We start from the raw sequence: 23,525 nt of genomic DNA, 5'->3' as shown, positions 1-23,525 counted from the left end.
GCAGCCTTCATCCCCATGAAAAACATTGGAATGGTGGGAGGTCAGGCCAGTCACAGTTTGTATATCTGGATCGGGCCTCCAGACCTGCAGAACTTGACACCGCCCATTTGTGAACTTTAAGGGAAGTCGAGAACGTTTCTTGTACTTCATTCGGTTAGGAGGCTACTTCCCATAGGAAGGTGATGTCTAATTGAATCAATTAATTAACAAATCAAAACTGAATTCTATCCAGTTGCATATATTGAATAAATTAATTTGAGTAATTGAAGTTGCATCCATGTGCTTACCCCAACTCAGAGAGTCCCTGTGTCATATTTAGGGACTGTACTGGGCGAGGAGGGAGGGGGCTGGGAGATGAGGTATAGGATGGCAGAGGGAGCTCCCCAGGACCAGCAGATCCAGAAAAAGGGGTTTGTGAAATGTCATTTCTGCATGCTCAGTTAAAAATTGTGAAAAGGATTAATTAAGAAACAATTCTGGAGCTCCTGGATACGACCTGGTTTGACTGCTTATTTGCTCTGCTGATCAGCATGATGTGATGCACGCATGAAGAGGCATACGCTGAGCTTTATGACAGGCTAGGAGCACAGCAGCAGTCATGGATCCTAACCAGGAGCCACGGAAGTTCCCTCACTCTTTTTAAACCTTTAAAAAGTGATTTCCTTTAGGATTTCAGTGGCATGTGTTTTGAGTCCAATAAACCTCAAATTGAAGGTTGGATTTAAAAAAAAAAAAAAAGACTGCTGTTTAAATTAATAAATTATAAGTGGCTGCTTTGGAAAGTCAATTCGAGTGACATCACAGCAAGGGGGTAATTTTCAAAACTGTTTCTGCATGAACTATATTTGGCTTGTTATATTGTTTGTGTACATAAGTGTGTGCATATCCTGATTTCACACCTGCTTTGATGCATACAAAATGTAAGCGTTCCAGGGGGATGGAGTTGGAATTTGCTTTTCAAATGTATTCACCTAAATGAACATGCTCAACTTACGCCCTGCAAAGAGCTGGTGTAATTTTGTGCAGATGAGTTTGGGCACAATTTTGGATAATTTACTAAGTGCAATATTTATGCCCATATTTTCATTTAGAAAACTGGCGTAATATCTGTGTTTTGAATTGCATAAGTTATGTGAGTTGTTGTAAAATTGAACTTCTAGAAGAGTAATCTTCAAAGGGATTTCTGCAGGTGAAATAGTGCATTATCCGCAGAAATGGCCCTTTAGAAAAATTTGCAACCTCTAAATGCAGAAAAAAAACACCCATACACACTATGGGCCAAATTTTAAAAGGTGTGCACGGGCGTAGATTTGTTCACGCAACTCGGTGCAATCAAATCTATGCCCGATTTTATAACATGAGCTCGCTGCCATGCGCATGTTATAAAATCCAGGGTCGGCGCGCGCAAGGGGGTGCACAATTGTGCAACTTGCGTGCGCCGAGCCGCACAGCCACGCAGCCGTCCTCCATCGGAGTGGCCTCGGAGGGAACTTTCCTTCCACCTCCCCCCACCTTCCCCTCCCTTCCCCTACCTAACCCGCCCCCCAGCCCTACCTAGAACCCCCCCTTACCTTTGTTGGGTAAGTTGTGCCTGCCTCCCGGCAGGCGTAGCTTACCCGCGCCGGCCTAGGGCCGGCCCGCAATCCCGGGCACAGCGGCAAATGGCCGCTGTGCCTGCAGGCTCTGTCCACGCCCTCTCCCCTGCCCCGCCCCTTTTTGCAAGCCCCGGGACACACGCGCATCCCGGGACTTGCGCGTGCCGCCGAGCCTATGCAAAATAGGCTCAGCACGCGCAGGGATTTTTTTTAAGGGTTACGCGTGTAACTTATGAGCACGCTTATGGAAGAGGCATTCCAGAGGGTGAGGTTAGGTGAGGTTGGGTCTTGTATGCCTACTTTGTGATTATAAAAATACGTGCACAAATTTTCTCTGCAAAATTGCACTTACCAAATAGCAGTTGTGACAGCTTGAATGTAGTTTTGCCAGAAAATCGGTGTAACTTGGGCATATAACAACCCATAAATGCATGCAGATTGTTATAACATTACTCCCTAGCAGTTTAAATGAGCTCCTTGTGACCCCCTGCTAAGGAAACTCTTAACGTGAAAGGGAAAGTTAGACAAGTTCAATAAATGACTGTTTCTGGGAAACAGATTTCATTCCTGCTGTAATAAACAGGGATGGTGGTGAAGACATTGACAGACAACAACTATTCTTTTATTATCACTTTTATCAATATAACTGTTTTATTAATGGTCAGGCCGATATCGCAGGAACCTTTTCATTTCTTTTCAACAGAAACTCTACAAGTCAGGATATGAAGAACTGAAGAAGAAAGGCTATGATCTCCGTCCTGATGCCATTTCAGTTACAGCAGCCAAAGCATCCAGAGACATCGCCAGTGACGTAAGAATCATTCCTGTACTCATCTTCTTAGCCGAGGCTCCTAGACATTGGTTCTTGTTTTCTAACATATTTACTGAACTCATGTTTGGATTTACCTTTAGCAATTAATTCCAAAACTGATTTAAATTAATTTCTGCTACGTAGTTTAAAAGATTGCATAGTATCATAGCAACATTGTAAATGAGGGCAGATAAAGACCAAAATGGTCCATCTAGTTCCCAGTTCGGAATTGTCCACTTTGAGAAGAAAAACACATTACTTCTCATATGCAACCCAACACTGACTCCCCTTTCCCCATGTCATTTACCTGACCTCTTATCCCCTTTCCCCTGTATTTATCCCAAGCATAATCAAAATCTATTCCACTGACTGCCTCCACCACTCCTGCTATTAGGCCATTTCAGGTCTTGCCTTTTTCAGCTTTGCTTCTTATAAAAAGCAAGTTTTTAAATTATTCCTTGTCCACTAAGGTCAATGAGCTTCCCCATGCTCATTGACATTTAGGTTTCAACCAAAGTCCCTCCATGGAGAAAACATCAGACTTCTTACCAGCCCGATATTGATATATCAGTGCTGTTTACGGTTGTAACCTTCTGCATGCAGAATTCTCCAATACTTTCTTGAAGGTCTGATGCAATCATACAATTGCTATTTAGGGTTGTAATCACCACTCCATGCAGATTACTTCCCCTCTACCCACTTAGAGCTTTTGTACAAAGAAGGAGTGCTAATCAAATACAATTTCACTTTCTTACAGTATAAATACAAAACAGCTTATCGTAAGCAGATAGGCCATCATGTTGGATTCCGCAGTCTGCAAGATGATCCGAAATCGGTGTGGGCCATGTATGTAGCCAAGATACAGAGTGACAGAGAGTACAGGAAAGATTATGAGAAATCGAGGACAAAGTTCAATACGCCAGTAGATATGCTGGAAATCCAGCTAGCCAAGAAATGCCAGACTTTGGTCAGCGACATTGATTACAGGCACTACTTGCACAACTGGACTTGTCTACCAGACCAAAATGATGTTGTACATGCCAGAAAGACATATGATCTTCAGAGTGATGTATGTATCTGTTTGAATATTTTAATAATATATTTTCACTTTGCACTGTTTAAGTTGATCAATATAAGTTGATCTGTATCTATTTCATTGTAGATTTGCTTCAAACACTTTGAAGCATTGCTACATGCTTTTCATAATGTAATAAAATTAGTCACCTAATGTAATATAACTTTATTTTCTTTGACTCTAGATTTCTTACAAGTCAGACCTCCATTGGCTAAAAGGCATTGGATGGGTGCCAATTGGCTCCTTGGATGATGAGAAAAACAAGAGAGCTTCAATGATTCTGAGTGAGAAGAAGTACCGTCAGCACCCTGATAGAGTCAAATTTACTAGTGTAACAGATTCATTAGAAATGGTCCTGGCTAAGGCTAATGCAGAGACAATGAACAAGGTAAGCTTTACCTTGCTTGATTAGTATAAATTACTCAGTGTGCAATGTGAAAATAACATGCGGTGCGATAAATGTATCATGCTTTGCAGAAAATACCTATGCGATGTGATATCAGGAAAATTAGCCTAACCACACTCTTTTTTATTGTGGGCACTATTTTCACTATATTTATATTGAAATGATGAATCTAGGTCTAAGTTAGCCAGATTTCCGAAGGCTGAAAATTGACTCTTATGGGTGCTGTTTCTGACCATCTTATACATAGACATGAGGCACATATTTTTTAATTTAAGATAAGCTTGGAGTTTTATTATCTTCGGTGGATATTGTCAGCATAAGAAATAGAGATAACATGTTTGGAATAAAGTTTAATGCATGAGGTGGTAAATAATTGCTTGGTTTATGCCATATATGATTCAGCTTAAAGTCCATTGCAAGATGTAAGGCTGGAGATTCAGGTTTTGGTGTATTGGTTTTCTTTTACCACCTTTTATATATTTTTGTGATCTCCGTTAAATATTGAATTCCCTCTCTTTGTTTTGGTTTTATGATTTTTCAATTTTTATTTACCACTTATCCGGGAGAATCTATACATTGCTAGTTTTTAGAATAATTTCAAGATTATTTTTTTTTCTATTTTATTTTGTTACTATTTCTTTCTTTTAGCGCCTGTATGTGGATGCGTGGAACAAAGATAAAACTACTATCCACATCATGCCAGATACACCAGAGATTCTGCTTGCAAAACAAAATAAAATCAACTTCAGTGATGTAAGTGGATCTGCATGTCTCTATTTCCATTGGGGTCTGTTAGTCTATGTATGTACCCATGTATAGAGCTATTTTTTTAAAATAAAGTGAGGTAGATTTTAGAATTTTGTGCGAGTGCGTACTTTTGTTCGCTCACCAGGCGCGAACAAGAGTACGAGGGATTTCAATAGATACGCGCGTAGCCATTAAAATCCGGGATCGGCGCGTGCAAGCCTGCCAATTTTGGGCAGCCTGCGCACGCCGAGCCGCGTAGCCTGCCTCCATTCCCTTCCCCTACCTAACCCACCCCCCCCGGCCCTATCTAAATCCCCCCTACCTTTATCGGAGGATTTACGTCTGCCGGAGGCAGATGTAAATCTGCGCGCGCTAGCGGGCTGCTGGTGCGCCATCACCTGACCCGGGGGCTGTTCCAGAGGGCGCGGCCATGCCACCGGAACGCCCCCGGGCTGAAACCATGCCCGCTGCACCGCCCTCAAAACGTTGTGTCACCCGCGCCACGCCCCCGAAACGCTGGTCACGACCGCCACGCCCCCTAACACGCCCCCCGACACGCCTCTCCATGCAAGCCCCGGGACTTATATGCGTCCCGGTGCTTGCGCGCGCTGCCGAGCCTATGCAAAATAGGCTCGGCGCGCGCAGGGGGGGTTTGGGGTAGGTTTTCGGGGGGTACACGCGATTCCTACTCGCGTACCCCTTTGAAAATCTACCCCAGTGTTATTAACAATATATCATAATTGCAATGTAACATAACAGCACATATCAAAATAACCAACAACAAAATATGTAGCTGTCTTATATTTCAAAGAAATATTAAAGACCAATTGGCCCATCCAGTCTGCCCAGTTGAGATTCTTTCACTGATTTTCTACCATCCTGGTTAAAAGAACATACAAATTTCCATATGCATGCCAATACCAACTCCCCTTTACCCATGTCTTCCTCCTGATCTCTCAAACTCCTCCTATCATTGCCTGCCACATCATTCCCAAACTTGTCCAAAAGCTGCCACAGTGCTGGCCTCCATAATCTCCACTAGTAGGCCATTCTAGGTTTTATTCTTAGAAATTCAATGCTTAATCCAATATCCAGGGCTCCATCTTTGTCTTCTTGCCAAGTTTTAGAATAATCCATACTAAAATTTGTGAGACCATTGTGCAAAACTCCTGGCCTCCCCATGCTCATTTGTGTTTGGGTTTTAACTATGGATCACTCTTTGCAGGTTTCCCTAGTCTTTCTTGGAAGCCTTATACAGCTCCACATAGTTTATCCCAGTGCTTTCTTGGAAGCTGGATGTAGTCAAACTACTGCTGTTTAGGGTTGTAGCTGCCACTCCGTTCATGTTACTTGGTGTTTATCTAGCATCCTGGTTAGATTAGCATACAAGATTGCATGCTCAATCCCAAATTCAGCTCTCTAGCTGACTTTATACCAAGTTTTAAAATCATCTAAACAGTTACCAAAATTAACATCTGACATCCTAGGTCCCCATGGACTTACTGAACATTACCTGGCCACCATCAGCTTACCAGCACTGACCTGGTTAGTTTCTGGGGAGTTGTAGTATGCTAGCATTAACTCAGCTACCCCATGGCCTTTAGTATTGCTGGGTTGTGCTTCCTTGCTCCACTCTTTGTTTGTCCTTATTATCTATTCCCTTGCCTCTGCTCTTGAGGGAGTGGAAGCAGTATTGCAGCACTCGACCATGGTTCTACCTCGTACAAATTATGGCCTGGATTTATCAAAATGCGATAAGTATCGCATGCGATAGCAAAAGGGGCGTGCTTTATGCTAATATACAGTTTATCGCAATTTGCGCTAATTACCTATACGAAGAGCTAAGTTAGCGCAAATTGCGATAACATTTTCAGACTTTGCGATAAGTGCCAGACCTGTTGTATTCAACCACTGGGGAACAATTGTTAATGAGCTTGGGGAAAGGGAGAGAGAGAGAGAGAGAGAGTGAGAGCGAGCCTAGCCATAGTGTCCTCTCCCTACTCTCCCTAGATAGGTATTTGTATCCCTATGATAGGCCCACCTAGTAACTCGAGGTGAGGTTTAGGTATTAGTGTAGAGGGTTAAGGGCCACTTTGACATTCAATGTAAGATGTACGAACAGAACAGTGAAGATTTGATGGCCTTCGGAGTGAGGAAACTCACCCCAAGATGAGATTTGGGCAATGTCCTCTCCACCTAGCTTGATGGACACTCTACCTGGGTAACATCAAGCTAGGTGGAGAGAACATTGCCCAAATCTCATCTTGGAGTGAGTTTCCTCACTCCGAAGGCCATCAAATCTTCACAAGAGACTACTGTTCTGTTTGTACATCTCACATTGAATGTCAAAGTGGCCCTTAACCCCCTACACTAATACCTAAACCTCACCTCGAGTTACTAGGTGGGCCTATCATAGGGATACAAATACCTATCTAGGGAGAGGACCCTATGACTAGTCTCTCTCTCTCTCTCTCTCTCTCAAGCTATTGCACAGTTTAACACTATTCACAAAGGTGTAGTTAAAATCAGCATTAAGTCTGTGTGATAGCATTTTGCAGACTGGCAAACTCAGCCCCCAACTCCTCCTCTTTTTGAAATTTGCATTGCACCATACGATATGGTGCTTTTGCATGCGTTAATGGGACTTTTCGCATGCGATAAGCCCTTAATGCATGCGAAAACGCCTTAGCGCATTTTGATAAATGACCCCCTATGATAGCAAATGAGGAACACTTGCCAATCTAGTGTGCCCAATTCCACACTTGGTGCAATCAATAGACCCACAGCTGATCCTAACAAATCACTTTTTCTTTTAAGAAACTTTATAGACTTTCCATGGAGGAAGCTAAGAAGAAAGGCTATGACTTGCGTACAGATGCCATTCCAATAAAGGCAGCCAAAGCTTCCCGAGATATTGCAAGTGATGTAAGTAAAACTGCAAAGAAGTTATTATTTTGCTCAAAGATGATCCATTCCTTTGCATGACAACACATCCATTTGTCAATTAAAGTTGTAACTTAGTTGATATAAGAATATATGAAACAGCAAATCTTTCCAATAGTCAAAGACAGTCGCTAATCAAGTATTGTCCTCACAATTTACACAGATGTGTAATAAATGTTTGTTCTTTATTGGAAATCATATTCTACTATCTACTTAAGGATCTTTGAACCAAGATTATTTCATAATTGATTGTCTGTTGTGGGATAAGATTATGCAGAATAATAAACTTTAGATTAAACTGTTGGAAAGTTCTTTCTACTACAGCCATTTTACTTCAGCTTACTTAATTTGCCACCTCCTCTATTGAACTAGAATTTGTGTTCTCAACTAAAACATATGCTATAACTAATAAAGTATTATGATTAATGATGTTATATATTTTTTATTTTTTTTCGCATAGTACAAATATAAAACAGGTTATCGAAAACAATTAGGCCACCATGTTGGATTCCGCAGCCTGCAGGATGATCCCAAACTTGTTTGGAGCATACATGTAGCCAAGATTCAGAGTGACAGAGAATACAAGAAAGATTTTGAAAAATGGAGAACTAAGTTCAATAGTCCTGTAGATATGCTGGGTCTCCTTTTGGCCAAAAAATGCCAGATTTTGGTCAGCGATATTGATTATAAACATCCTTTGCACCAGTGGACCTGTCTGCCAGACCAGAACGATGTCATTCATGCTAGGAAGGCCTATGATCTCCAGAGTGATGTAAGTATAAATTGATATATATATAAATTATTATATACAGCCATAACATGGTCTAAATTTGAAAACATAAATGACATTGAATATGCAAGATTTATAAAAATGTGTATGAGTCTGAAATAATCAAATATGAGCTATGTGAGACTCAGTTAAATTATTCATGAAGCAATCCCCTACCCTGTTTTAGGGCTTCTGATTCTATGTATTTATAAAACAATTTTGAGGTTTTTATGTGCATGAATAAAATCAATGTTTTAATTGTTTCCATGTTTCAGAAACTGTAATGAGATTAATTTGGGGGATTTTTCCCCAATACTCTCTGTATGCTATCACCCTCTTCTTGACCAACTCATCACTCTCACCCACCCGGTCAGGCCATCCTCTGCCCATTCTCATCTCTCACCCATCCATCTCCAGCACGTTCCACCCCTTTCCACCAGCCCATGCTCTATAAGCTTGCCCTCCAGCAGCTCCTTCTCTAGCATACTTATCCTCCACAGCCTGCCCCCAGCATACTCACACTACCACTGCTCTGGACTTCTCCACTGCTACTCCCATTCTCTACCTTCCACCAGCTCCCTGTGATCAGCTCTTTCTCCATTTATCTCCACCACTCTTACTTCCACTGTCACATCTAGCTCCACCTCTGGTCCTCTCTCTGCTGCTGCTTGTCTTTGTGTGGTTCTCATTAAATTTGAGACTATATGCTTTCTATACCCAAGTGTTATCCTCATAAGGAGAACATAGGAGTATGGAAGCTATGGAGACTTGAGCAATGGAACTGGCAAGAGGAGGAATATTGGGGCAGCAGTTGGTCAGACAGTGGTCGATGTCGGGGCAATAGTGGGTCAGGCAGTTTTCAATTGAAAATATGAAAAGAGTGTTGGGTTGATATTATGGTGGTGTTTTTGCTTTAATACAAGGAGTCACTTTTTCTCCTTGAGGGGGATTTTATCAGGGGTTGTCAGTTTAAATCAAAACTCAGAAGCCATAATTTAATGTAGAAACATAGAACATGATGGCAGAAAACAAAAATATGGCTTTTTCAGTCTGCCCATCCATACCAATCTATTCAGCTTTACAAATCCTACCACTCCCTCAGATGTTTGTCTCATGCGTCCTTGAATTCAGATATTGTTCTAGTCTCCATCACTTCCACGGGAAGGCGGTTCTGTACATTGACTATCTTCTCTGTAAAGAAATATTTCCATAGATTACTCCTGAATCACCCTCATCCCATGGCCCCTCATTCTAGAGCCTCCTTTCCTTTGAAAGAGGCCTACCTCTTGTGCATGGAAACCTAGGAGGTATTTAAATGTCTTTATCATATCTCCCCTATCTTTTATGAATAAACAGTAAACTATTACTAGTCTTAAACTATGCCAATTATTAAGTATGTTATGTTTGTTGCATTTGATATCATACCAGGCTAGTGCAAAGGCATTAGGCATCCAAGGTGAAATTTCAGCTATGCGATCTCTCCTGCCTCAGGACTAGTCCTCTTCCTCTCTCTCCACCTCCCAGCCCCGGAAGCATTTCTTTTCACCTCTCAGTTCCTCCCCACCCCCAATCCTAGGAGCATTTCTCTTCTTTCTCTCCCAGCTCTAGGACCCAGGGGATGCTTCTGCTGCCAAAGGTGAGGTCCTGCGAGCAAGGCTGGTGGTTTTAGTACTGCTGTAAATCTGGAAATGAAACCGGATTGTGGTGCTGTTGAAAGCCAAGAAAGAGAGGGAGTTAGAAGAAGCAGCAGGGAGCACATTGGCAAGACTCGGGCACCAATTAATGTTGGCCCAGCCCCATCCTGCTATTGCCAAAACTGTGCTGCTTTAGATGGCCGCCCAGGCCACCTACTGCTTCCACCAGCCCTGTATCATACCTTCAGCTTCATTTAGGGCCTGATTCATCAGGGTCTTTTCCCATGGGGAAAAAAGCCTTAATGAATCAGCCTCTTACTGTCCTTTGCTTTAGAGCAGGGGGTTCTCAACCCAGTCCTGCGGACTTGCATAACCAATCTGGTTTTCAGGATATCAGCAATGAATATGCATGAGGTAGATTTGCAAGCACTACCTCCATATTGTGAAACCCTGATTGGTTAGGTGTGCCCCAAGGACTGGGTTGAGAACCACTGATTTAGAGTATTCATGTCAGAAGCCATTCCTGGGAAACAAGAAGGCCGATGAGACATTGTAGCCTTCGGCTGTTAAAGACTTTTTCAATTTTCTTTACAGTTCTGTTTTTTTATGCCTATTATTGGTTCATTGGTTCCTCTTTTAGTCTTCCTGTTTGGGAATTTTGTTTCAATTTACTATACTACTCCAAGAAGTTTTAATATGTGCGTAATGATCCCCTCCCAAATAAACATAGAGACAGAGACCTCAAGGCTCATCTAGTTAGCTGAGAATCCTTTGCGCTCATCACACGTGTCCTTAACTTTTGATTCTATTTCTGCCTCCACCATCTCTACACATCCACCACTCATTCGTGTTAAGTTTTACATGTCTATATCAACTTTTTTTCTTATAAATATGTTATTTCAGGCACACAATGTTTGGCACAGTCATGTGCTGTGACCTCATTTTTTGCAGACAGTCCCATGCCAGCAAGATGTGCAGATGATTAGCACATTGAGGCACTTAGGCCTGGATTCATCATTCATCACAGAATGATGAATCCAGCGAAAACGGGGGGCGGGCGCCAGCTGCCGGCTTTCGCACCAAATAGTGCCACTGTGAAAGGTGGTATTGGGCGCACTACTGCCGACGATAATGTTAGTAACATTATTGCCAGCGGCGAAGACTCCGCCCCCTCTCTGCCACGACTCTACCCCTCCCCGCCACAACTCTGTCCCTCCCCTCCCCGACTCCGCCCCCAATTGATTTTGCATGCTATCGCACGTGATATGGCCGTATCGAATGTGATAAGCCTTTGATAAATGACCCCTTTAATTAGCTAGAGTGGATTCACTACCAATACAGTGGTGAGCAATTCAGGTTCTCATTTGCTGGAGGCTAATTTTAATTTAAAGCCATCATATTTTATATATATTCCTTTTGGATCCTGTATATTCTCAGATATTTTTTTGTTACTGAGAATCTGAGTGATTCCCTGGAAGTAGTATTATATTGTATATTACTGTGTTTTATATACATTTTATAATATAGTAACAGCTAGGTACTTTACATAAAATTGTTTTAAGTATATATGCAGAACAAATATCAGGATAATAATAGAACAGCAAATATAAACTTTTATGGCATTTATTTCAATAGGCAGTAATATTTAAATTAAAACACCTCTAATGAGCTTTTTGCTTTGTATGTTAAATGATAAAGTTTATGCTTGAACTCAACAGAATTTGTATAAAGCAGATCTTCAATGGCTGAAAGGCATTGGCTGGGTCCCAATAGGCTCTCTGGATGTTGAGAAAACCAAGAGAGCTGGAGACATCCTGAGTGAACAGAAATATCGCCAGCATCCATCCACCGTTAAATTTACCAGTGTGACAGATTCTTTAGAGTTGCAATTGGCCAAAGCTAATGCAGAAACGATGAACAAGGTAAGCTCTGACATGCTTTATCACTATTCAGACTCTCTGCCAAGGTTGCCTTTCATACTGTCAATGCATCTTTTTACTTTTGAGCAGGTGGATGTTTTTATCACTCTTTATGTAATTACCAGAAGGTGTTGTTAACCGAGGTGTTAATGCGGATGCATTACAAAACACAAAGTATGTTACATTCAAATAAGCTGACTTGATATTGTTGCATTTTATCAGCTAATTTAAATGTTTCACACATTTGTGTGATACTGCATTATTTTTTTATTATGATATATTTTACTATGTAGCATTTTTTGTTTAATGAGGAACTTGCTGTATTAGGGTAGGGAATGTTATTTTAGCTCTATGATATGGTTTTTCATTCTCCTAGTGAGAGTAGGGACATGGTATTTCTGTATTAGGGACTTTTATTATTATTATTGTGTTTATTATATGTTGTAATGATATATTGCACTATTTCTGGGGTGGCCAATTCCAATCCTTGAGATCCACAAACAGGCCTGGTTTTCAAGATATCCAAAATGAATATGCATAAAATAGATTTGCATGCATTGCCTCCATTGTATGTAAATTTATCTCAATCATATTCATTTTGGGTAGCCTGAAAACCTGGCCTGATTGTGGCTGTGTGGGCCGATGGGATTCTTCTTCCTTCTTCCTGTCTGTTCATGCAGCTGACACTCCTCCTCCTCCTCCTTTCTGCCCGCACAGGCCCAGATGATTTCTTATTCCGGGGCTCACGCTGGCATTTCTTTGCTGTACCCGGAAGTTTGCAGGTTTGGCCTGGAGACCCGACAATTCCTTCAGAATTCCGGAGTCTCTGGGCCAAATCTGGTCAGCTCCCAGGTGGGGGCAGTGGTGGTGCTCTAGGGCTGGGCCCTCGGAGTGAATTTTGCTGGTGGCGGTGCTCAAGCAGGCTCTCTGGGCTCAGCTCCATGTGCCTCCTGCGCTCCTCAGCAAGCACTATTGTGCATCTGTGCAATGCCTGTCACTGATCCACCTCCTGCCTCATAATCACTGGCTGCAATTAGCAGCCGAAGAGGAAGGCAAAGAGGTTATGCAGGCAGAGGTGAAGGTGTTGGTAGGGAAGAGCAGCAGGCGCTGACACAGAAGCACTTTTTAATGGCGAACCTGAATCCACTTCCGGGCTTCTCTGCCGCCACCCCCGCAGCCCACTGATTAGAAGCTTTGGCCTCCCTTCCCCCTCAGTATGCCACTAATTATCTGAGGTTATGGGTTAATTTTCAAAGGGTTTTGGAGCTTAAATTAGGGAATTAGGCTTCTAAATTGTCTCTCTTGAACATTGACTAAGGCTGAACATCTAAATTTAGGAGCCTATTTTTAAGAGCCTATTTTTAAGAGCCTATTTTTAGGAACCTATTTTTACTCCTCAGTTTAGGAGTCTAAAACGTGGATGGTTGGAGGGGCAGAGTTAGAATGGGAAAAGAAAGTTAGGAGTCTAAAACGTGGATGGCTGGCGGGGCAGAGTTAGAATGGGCAAAGAAAGTTAGGAGTCGCGTGCTGGTTTTCAGCATGAGGCACTTAACTTAGGTATCTAAATCTAGGTCAGTGAAACTAGTAAAGTATTTGAATCAAGTACCATAATTAAAAAAAAAAAAGATCAACTGTAATACTCAGGGTGCTGCTTCTTCTTCAAATTATTTTTATTTTTACTGCATTAAAGGATCTAAGAATAGTTATACAGTGTCATACATTACTATAAAATCTTGATGTTTTCATATGTTATTCTGCTTTCTGTTTCCTTGGAAAATGTTGTTATGTTGCAATGTATCAGATCACGAAAGTTATTTTTTCCAGGTTGTTTAACCTCAATTATTCTATTTTTCTAAGCGTTTGTATACGGAGGCTTGGGATAAAGACAAGACGACAATCCACATCATGCCAGACACACCTGAAATCATACTGTCACGACAGAACAAAATCAACCTTAGCGATGTAAGCAAAATCTAAGGAACACCTTCCTACTCTGGAAAAAATGAGCCCTCAACTTTTAATGCAGAAAATGATTTAAATTTAACATTTTCCTTTTCTGCATTTTACATAGCTTTCCTCACGAAAGTATTTTTTTATCTTATCATTTGGTTGTATAGAATTAGTGGGAGACTATTTGCTATTGCTTTTTTCTGCTAAAATGAAAGGTGCACAAAAGATGGACTTGAACTAGAGAAATGTTATTTCTCTCCCTGAATTGGATGATGCAATTTGGTTTCTCCTCTCTGGCCAAATGCTATCAATCTTGCACAGATTAGACGGGAGGGCTTTATTCTTCCTACTTACATCTAAAGTATAAGAAAGCAAAACATGGACTGGGTGGACATTTAGTCGAAATAAAGTCCCAAAAGTCAGAATTACGATATTCAATGCCACTTAGCCGGATAAGTTCGAACTGTTTGAATATTCGGCCATGTTCAGCGAGCGCTGCTTAGGCAGATAATTAAATGGTGGACAGGCAGGGCGTTCCAGGGTGTGGATACTTATCCAGCTAACGTAGACAATATTCAGCCTTATCTGGCTAAGTTAGCCAGATACGTTAAGGTCTAAGCTTGGCCATATAAGCTTATCTGGCTAGCTTTTAGACAGATGGGTATATTCAGTGGTGCACTGAATATCATGGCTAATTTAGCTGGATATGTTTATCTGGCTAATTATCTCAGCTGTACAGTGGCAATACCTACCTCATAAAATACAATAATATCAAAAGTTAACCTCTCCCCCTATCCAACAAACAACCATAACCCAACCTCACTCGCATTAGGGAGACACAGGATTATCTGACATCTGAAAAATAAAAATACATGCCCACCCAAAGATCCCCATAAAGAAAGTGTTCATTCACTCATTGGTCAACCACTGCTTCCAGTGCTCCCAGTTTGCCCCAGTGCTGATGACTTTCCCACATTGCAGGCCTTGATATAGGGCCTGGATGATCCTGCTTTGTGTAATTAGTGAAGCATTCGCAAAGCATTTAACATTACAAGATCCTGCCATTGCAGACCATGATAAAGTTTAAAGCATATACAAAACGGAGAAAAATGACAACTCCACCATAGTGTCTTTCAAAGGAGGAGATAGATGGATAAAAGCATTGATTAGGTTTTGAGGATAAGTTGAAGTAATACAGTATCCTGCAAGTTAAATTGTGTTACCTTGTTTAAGGGTCATATTCATCTTCTATTTTCATAGAGTGCGGGAGTAGCCTAGTGGTTAGAACAGAGGGCTTATGACCCAGGGAAACAAGGATTCAAATCCCACTCTGCTCCTTGTGACTTTGGGCAAGTCACTTTACCATCTGTTGCCTCAGGTACAAACTGGGACAGTAACTTTTAAAAGTGCACATGTTCGTCAGCCCACAGCGGGGGACGCATCCATTTTATAACATATAAAACAACATAAAATAGCCTGACTGTGCACGGGAGCCTGTGTGCACAAATGCCATTTCTACCGCATAAGTGGGATTTTGAAAGCCTCATGAGCTAATGCCATTAGCCGTTTTCCCAGTTCATTCTCATTTTGTCGAGTTAAGAGTTAAGAACTTCCAAACATCCCTAGTTTAACAGCCTCCCTTCTCCCCTTTTAGACCTGACCCTTAAAACCCCGCTGACCTATCTAGATTTTTTTGTTTTACAACTTGCACGTTCTTCCTAGCAGAATTAAAGTTACGCTGCAGGGGACTCCAGTATTTACGTGCTGATTTCAAGTTACAATCCAGGAACGCCCAGCCCTGCCCACATCCCGCCTCCTTTTTGGAACTTTTCATTTGTGCTCACAGAGGGAGATACGCGCGTACACGGGTGGCTTTTAAAATCCGCTCGGTGCGTGCCGGCCCGACTTGTACGCACAGCTCCCGGTTTTGGAACCCGCCAGGCTTTTAAAATTCACTTTTCAGATTGTTAGCCCTCTGGGGACAGGGAACTACCTGAACGTAATCCACTTTGAAGCACCAAAGATGCAGATTATAACTAAATTAAATAAATGTCCTGTGTAACAAATGTACTCACCAGTTATTTATTTATTTCCAAAGAGCCTCTATAGGCATGCGCTGGAGGAATCAAAGAAGAAAGGCTATGACTTGCGAATTGATGCTCTCTCAATCCAAGCTGCCAAAGCTTCCCGAGACATTGCCAGTGATGTAAGGCGTGATTTCTGTTGTCCTCTATGAAGTCTTTTGTCCTGTGTGTTATTTGTTCTCATTGTTATGATGCTAAGAACTGATTATCAAGTTTTCTAAGGGAGTTTAACATTGTCATATGTTGAAGATATTTTCAGTGGAATGATGCATATGGTGTATGTAGTTTTAAACGTTTTTGTTTTGACAGTCACGCTATACTACCAGGTCTTCATCTTTGTACTTCTAGATGTCTGCAGGTGCTTATATAAATGTGAGTTTAGATTACCCAGTGCCAAGGGAGGGGGAGCTACTTGTTAGCATAAAAGAACCAATATTATAATTTCATGCAAGTTCGCTCGCCAGTGTCCCAAGAACCTCCATTACCACACCAAGGTCTTCACCCACAGCTTTTTTCCTGGGCAGTAATGTTCCCCTACCTTTCCACACAGGGAGACCCAGGTCAAGAGTTTGCAAAACATTTACTAGCAAACACTCAAATAGTGTAATTGGGAGCAAACAATACCTGTAAAGTGAAGCAGAACCTCACCGCCAAATGGTGAACTAAGCGATAGTCTCATTCCCTTCCATGCACTATACAAATACCTGATCAAACATTTATAACAGTAACCATATGCATAAATAAGGCAAAACCAGGTACCCAGAAAGGAAACAAATATCTCTGACATCAATATATGTGCAGAAAAGAAAACAATTAGGGCCCAGTGCTGGCAAACTGAAGTTTCATTTTCCCTTGTATTTGATGCCCGCTTTTCTCCCAGCCCACTAGACCCTGGCTTTGAATCCCTGGGAGCCCTGCTGGCAACTGGATGACAGCTCCACAGTGCAGCTCCTTGGACAGCATAAGCTGTAGAGTCAGAATTTCTGGGGAAATCTGGCAGGGCTGGTGGGGTTATTTTCCCCTGTCTTCAAATGCTGTCCCTCTCTGATCACACAGGAAGGACAGGGCACAAAAGCAGTGTCTAAAGTAACTGGTGCACTCTTCCAGAAAACAAACTCCATTCATTTAGCTGTTTTTTTTCCACATGGCGAGATGCAGCAGTCCAAGTCCTTTCTCAGTCCTAGCTATGGATAAGTGCAGACATTCCTCTCCTGTCCCTAGATCACTACTGAACTGTTCCCGAACACTCCTCAGAGGCAGGAAGCTGCGTCTCTCCTGCCTTTTCTGCCATCCTCTGCCCAAGAGAGATTCAAACTCCAAATGTGCTGGTGGTTTTTTTCAGGTCTTCCCTGATTGGTGAAAAGATTCTGCAGCTCCCATTGGCTCCTGGGGGTCCTTGTTTCTCTGTGAAGCTTCCACCCTCCCATCCAGATCATTTCTTTTCTTGTTAACCCCTAGGAGGTGGATTCTGTAAACAGCAACTCAAAGATGTAAAACAATCGTTTTTTAAAAAAAAATTTTCAAACTCCTTGATTCCTTTTTTCCTCGTGCCAAGGGGCAGTTAGCAGCTGAACACCCCTAGGCTCAGTAAAACAAGTCTGAAACACTATCCAGTTTGTATTTATGTCCAAGTCCCAGTATAGTGTAGGCTCAATAGAGCAAGGAGGCTCTTTTTTAAGAACCGGGTCACATCTGAAACATCTGTTGAATTAGATAATAAAACCAAAGTAAATACAGTCAATTAATTTATAATTGTATGTTGTCATTTTTTACATTCCAGTACAAATATAAAACTGCTTATCGCAGTCAACAGGGCCACCATATTGGATTCCGTTGTCTTCAGGATGATCCCAAGTCTGTACTGGCTGCTCATGTTGCCAAGATGCAGAGTGACAGATTGTACAAGAAAGAATTTGAGAAGTGGAAGACCAAATTTAATAGTCCCGTGGATATGCTGGGGATTTTGTTGGCCAAGAAATGTCAAACTTTGGTTAGCGATATCAATTACAAACACCCTCTACACCAATGGACCTGTCTGCCAGATCAAAATGATGTTATTCATGCTAGGAAAGCCTATGATCTACAGAGTGATGTAAGTGAGCCTTAAACTGTAGAAAGTACAACTACCATCCTTACCCCCAGACAGACCAGGCAGATTACCTGTGGGCTGCTTTACTCTACCTTCTCTCCTGACTTGGAAAGTAAACAAAAAAATATCAATTTTAAAAGTAAAATTTATGTTTCTAATTCATTAGAGAGTATTTCAGTATTGTAGTCTTGTAACATGATTATCTCAGTTTAAAAATCCAAGATAAAGTGGAAAAGCTATATTTTGTTTCCTATTATTTTTATTTGATTGTTATGTTCTTAGGGTGAGGGCAATAACAAAGTTGATATTTATGTATAGTGTTGTCCACAATATGAACTTAAATTGATAAATGCCACTTATAAGGCCCTAGTTTGATGGACTCTATAACAGGGTACCATCAAGCTAGGGTGAGATAACATAGTACAAAATTTCATTTTTGTGAGACTTTCCTCACTCCAAATAATGTCAAATCAACACAGAGGTGTGCTGTGCTGTTTGTACATTTCACTCTACATGAAAAACTGGCCCCTAAACCACCACCAACACCTCACCTTGAGCTATTAGATGACCCTCTTATAGGCATATAAATAGTTGAACACTGTGAGGGCCTCCCCAGATGCACTCTCTCTTTCTCCTCCCCTTCTCCCCTCCCAAGCCCAGAAATGGCCAAAATGCAATTCTAAAAATGTATCGCATATTACATTACAGCCATTCCAGGCATATCTCACAGCTTAACGCCAGGAAAACAGGTGTAGTTATTTCTGGTGTTAAAACCATGCGATAACATGCGTTATGCTATCGCATGGTGTGATATTGCCCCTCATTTTAATAATTCCCACCCAAACTCCTTCCTTATCCCGTCTCTTCCCGAAATTTTCATCTACACCGTGTGATAGCATTATTATCGCATGCTCTATGGCGTTAACACATGCATTAACGTGTTATTGCGTGTGTTAATACCATAACGCATTTTGATGAATGGCCCTGTTAGTGCATGAATTTTTTCACAAATTCATTGCTAATGAGGGTAATGGAAAAATATACAAAGCAGTTTATTAGCTATGAACACAAAGTAAAATTTCACTTAAATAGTTTTGCAATTCTAATTTTGTGAAAAAAAAAAATCTCCACTTGAAGGAGATAGTCTGTATATAATTAAGCATTTCACATTAAAATCCATAGAAAAACTCCATTCATTATTATACTGGGCTTATTTTCATAAAATTTTCTGTACAAAAATATTGCATCCTAAAATAAAATAATGTGCAAAGTTTAGTGCATTTAATAGCCTCTTAGTTTCTCTAGGACAAGATTTCTTACCCCTGAACCCAGTTGTTCCCTCAAAACTGTGAATTCCTATGCATTATTTAGAAATTGCTTAATTCATGTTTCATTAGGATTAGTGTTATACCAAATGAAACCTTGAAACTATGACAGTGATATCTACACTCAGACATATATATTTAGATGTTATTAAAATAGTTTACTTTTTTCTTACTGCTAACAGAATTTGTATAAAGCAGATCTTCATTGGCTGAAAGGTATTGGTTGGGTCCCAATTGGGTCTCTAGATGATGAGAAAAACAAGAGAGCCTCAAATATTCTGAGCGAAAAGAATTACCGCCAACATCCATCAACAGTCAAATTTACCAGCATAACGGATTCCCTTGAGCTGCAGCTAGCCAAGGTTAATGCAGAAACGATGAACAAGGTTGGTTTACCAGTCAACAGACTCTTCGGGGCCTATGTAGTAAAGGGGTTTTTTTTTTGTGTCTATGGAAAAAATGTTTCGTAAGCAAATCCCTATGTAAGTGCTTCATAGCAAAGGCTGTCTCAGTTATTTCAAGCAAGGCAAATGATGGTAAAAAGTTTCGGAATATCCTAATTCTGACTTCTAAGGTGAGTTTCAAAGTTTTGTGGGGCACAAAAGTTACGCACAGATTCTGATAAGTAATGGGATTTAAATGTGTTATATTCATATTGTGCTTTCAAAATATCATTCCTCTTGACTATTAAAAAATAAAGACTTGCCAAAGTTACGGCAGACCTGAGTTTGGCAGTGCTCTATTGAATGCCCAAAAATTAAGGTTGAGTCATTGGAAGGCAGTGCTTTTTTCTATTACTGTAACTTTTATTTCATTATGTGAAACAGTTCTAGATAATTTTATGATCATATAATAGCTTTAATTAATTTGCTGTAAGCAAATTTTCCTTCAAGTTCCTTCAAGAAAACGCTCTGTATTCTGGATTGCTGACTCAATGGCTGTCTGTTTGGAAAGTAACTGTAATGTCATTTAGATGTGATCTTTTTGTTAAATAAAATGTTAAAAAAAAAGTTTTGTAAACTCAAATTTAAAAAATTTGACAGTCCCACTTCTTGGATATGACTCCTAAATGATAAAATCTGCTACCTTCTGTAATATCCTTGTGTCCAACTCCTCTTTCTTTGCTAACATCTTTATGAATTCTGTAATTCACTTGCTACATCTCATTTAATTGTATTTATTTATTAGGCCAGTCCAAGTTGACGCTATAAACTCAATAACCCTCCAAAGCTGATTCCTGCCTTTATGATTATCATCCTTTTAGCCCATGTCTTTGGGTCTTTTCAAAATTTTTCATCCTTATTTCCCATAATTATTGGCATTTGGTAAAGCCTTACCTTTGTCCCATTTTCTTCCCCTCCTCTTTCCAAATTGTGGCTTTTTGTGGGGAAAATTGGTATTCTGCATATCAGCCATGTTGTGGGCCTTGCCCACCTACCCAGATGCTTGTGAGAGCTGCTGTAGCTCACTTCGGGGGCCTGCCTTGCACTTTCTCTAGATCTTTTATTATTCCATGCAATATTCTCATTTTCTGCACTTTGTTGCAGTTTTGGACTGAATTTGGAAAGATCTTTATTTTCCCCAGAAGGAAAATAACTGAATCACATTTTCTTTCTTAGCACCTATATACCGAAGCATGGGAGAAGGACAAGAGAACAATCCATGTCATGCCTGACACGCCAGAAATCCTGCAAGCAAAAGTAAATCGAATTAACTTCAGTGAAGTAAGTCCTCATTAAGGGGTACATTTTCAAAGCCATTTACATGCATAAAATATAGATTTAGGTTCATAAACAGCTCATTGTTAAATTGTCTGTGATTTGTTCATTTAAAAGAGTACCAAAACCCTATTTGGCATTTTCTTTCACAATCACAATCCCGGGAGGGGCAGAGCTGGGGTGGAGTTTAGATTTACATGCATGCTTTTGATCTTAAAAAGAATGAGTGTGTAAATTTACACATACAGGTTGCATAAAGCAGGTGTGCCTTGGTGCAGGGGAGTTTCTTCATTACTTTTGCGTAATTTTAAAGTTAATTTATGTGCAACAATGTGTTTTATACATTGGTGTAACTTATGCACATTGCTGCCACATAAGTTACTGGCGATGTTATAAAATTACCTTTCCTAAGTAGACTGGATATTTATTTATTTTATTTATTTAAACGCTTTTATATACCGACGTTCATATGGACATCACTTCGGTTTACATAATAACAAAGGATGCAGAGAGAAAGAGGAATGGAAATAAAAGTTACAATAAAACAGTTGGTTGGATAAATATTGGGAAAAAAGAACTAGAGAGGAAGAAAGTGCAGATGGATAGGAGGGGGGGGGTAGAGAGTTAGAGGAAAAGTAAAACAGGAGATAGTAATGCAAGGCGATCAAACATAAAAACATTAGTAACTTTCAATAGGGGGGAGTATGTACAGGAGGGGCAGGAGGTTAGCGTTTCAGGGTGTGAATGGCGGAGGGTCATGAGAAGGCCTGAGCGAAGAGCCAGGTTTTTAACTTCTTTTTGAAGGACTGGGTGGAGGGTTCGACGGATGTCAGTGGGCATCGAGTTCCAGTGGTGAGGACTGGCGACGGATAGGGCTCGGTTTCTGGTGGAAGTGAGGTGAGTGTGTTTGGTGGAGGGGATGGATAGGATGCCGGTGTTAGAGGATCTGGTGAGTCTGGAGGGAGTGTGGAGGCGTACGGACTCATCGAACCATTGCATGTCTGGGTTGTGAAGGGTTTTGTGTATTAAGGTGAGGGTCTTGTATAGAATTCTAGATGAGATGGGGAGCCAGCGTAGGTCTTTAAGGATGGGGGTGATATGATCGCATTTACGTGAGCTAGTGAGGATGCGTGTGATGGCGTTTTGGAGCATCTGCAGTGGTCTGAGGGAAGAAGTAGGAGTCCAAGGAGGGGAGAGCATTGCAGTAATTGATTTTAGAGAAGATTACTGCTTGGAGGACTGTGCGGAAATCAGTGAAGTGAAGCAGGGGTTGGAGTTTTTTCAGAACGTGGAGTTTGTAGTAACAGTCCTTGATGGTGGAGCTGATAAATTTTTTGAGGTTGAAGTTGCAGTCCAGAGTAACCCAAGGCTTCATGCTTGGTGGAGTAAGGTTGGGGGGGGGGGAGGTGGGTGGAAGCTCATGCGTGAGTAGGAGGAGTTCAGTTTTGGAGGTGTTTAGTGCAAGTTTCAGGTTGGAGAGCAGGGAATTGATGGAGGTTAGGTGGTTTTGCCAGGTTTGCAGGGAGTTGGAGATAGAATTGGTGATTGGGATGAGGATTTGGACGTCGTCTGTGTAAATGTAATGGGTAAGGCCCAGGTCGGATAGGAGACGGCAGAGGGGCAGCATGTAAATATTGAAAAAGTGGAGGACAGGGAGGAGCCCTGTGGAACTCCTCGGGAGAGGGTGATGGGGAGGGATTCATGGTCATCAATATATTTTGTAAGTTACAATTTTAACTTTTAGCCAGTCTTCCTCTTTTGTTTTTTTAATTCCTTTGTGTAACAAATAAGGGGAACAAGTAATGTTATAAAAATATAAGTGATAAATTCAATATTGGTTTTGTTGAATGTTGCAATTCTGCAGAGTGAGAGTGAAATTATTTTCCTTGATGTACAAGTCAAAAACAACTTACATTGTGTTCAAGACTAATACCTATGGCACTTAGTATCTTTGTTGTGTTGCCTACCATGAGGTTGCAGAACAGTACTGAGGTTGGCGCTTCTGGGCAGATGCTAGGTGTGGGGTTTTTGTGACACGGTTTCACTATAATGCTTTTTGGACCCAGAAATTGTCATTTTGTCTTTTAATATGATGTAAGAAGAGATATACTAAACGCGACACTCACAGAGTAAAAATATAGCCTTCTGTCTTTGTAGAAAATATACAAACATGCCTTGGAGGAATCAAAGAAAAAAGGCTATGACCTGAGACTCGATGCCATTCCAATCCAGTCTGCTAAGGCATCCAGAGACATTGCCAGTGATGTAAGTAATTATTTCATGAGACTTTCAAGATTCAGTGATTATACCAAAGTGTTGCTGTTTCTTATCTCTCTTTCAAAATGCCTGTAGCCTGTGCAATGCAATGTAATTTTTATTTCAATTTAAAGCTTGTTTCGAATACTAGGAAGTTTGAGTAGCTAGCCTAGAAGTTCACAATTACACTGTAAGTCAGCAGGC

At 41.0% G+C, this 23,525-nt stretch overlaps 1 protein-coding gene across 28 annotated transcripts in view; it reads left to right on the top strand.

The window, feature by feature from the left end:
• Window positions 1–23,525, top strand: part of NEB (nebulin) — a 421,259-nt gene that overhangs the window by 172,474 nt on the left and 225,260 nt on the right. For 27 of the 28 annotated variants that reach the window (XM_029605471.1, XM_029605466.1, XM_029605487.1 and 24 more), the window contains 13 exons: window positions 2,299–2,406; window positions 3,164–3,475; window positions 3,666–3,869; window positions 4,536–4,640; window positions 7,452–7,559; window positions 8,038–8,349; window positions 11,699–11,902; window positions 13,757–13,861; window positions 15,948–16,055; window positions 17,714–18,025; window positions 19,530–19,733; window positions 20,967–21,071; window positions 23,223–23,330. In XM_029605471.1, the coding sequence (XP_029461331.1) occupies window positions 2,299–2,406; window positions 3,164–3,475; window positions 3,666–3,869; window positions 4,536–4,640; window positions 7,452–7,559; window positions 8,038–8,349; window positions 11,699–11,902; window positions 13,757–13,861; window positions 15,948–16,055; window positions 17,714–18,025; window positions 19,530–19,733; window positions 20,967–21,071; window positions 23,223–23,330 (2,295 nt within the window). The remainder of the gene's footprint in view (window positions 1–2,298; window positions 2,407–3,163; window positions 3,476–3,665; window positions 3,870–4,535; window positions 4,641–7,451; window positions 7,560–8,037; window positions 8,350–11,698; window positions 11,903–13,756; window positions 13,862–15,947; window positions 16,056–17,713; window positions 18,026–19,529; window positions 19,734–20,966; window positions 21,072–23,222; window positions 23,331–23,525) is intronic. The other variant, XM_029605486.1, reaches the window with a different exon arrangement.

This window comes from Rhinatrema bivittatum, chromosome 6, assembly GCF_901001135.1.
Source record: "Rhinatrema bivittatum chromosome 6, aRhiBiv1.1, whole genome shotgun sequence".
In the NCBI taxonomy this organism is placed as follows: Eukaryota; Metazoa; Chordata; class Amphibia; order Gymnophiona; family Rhinatrematidae; genus Rhinatrema; species Rhinatrema bivittatum.
The sequence above is the reverse complement of the archived record's forward strand: the minus strand, read 5'-3'. Positions and strand labels throughout refer to the sequence as shown.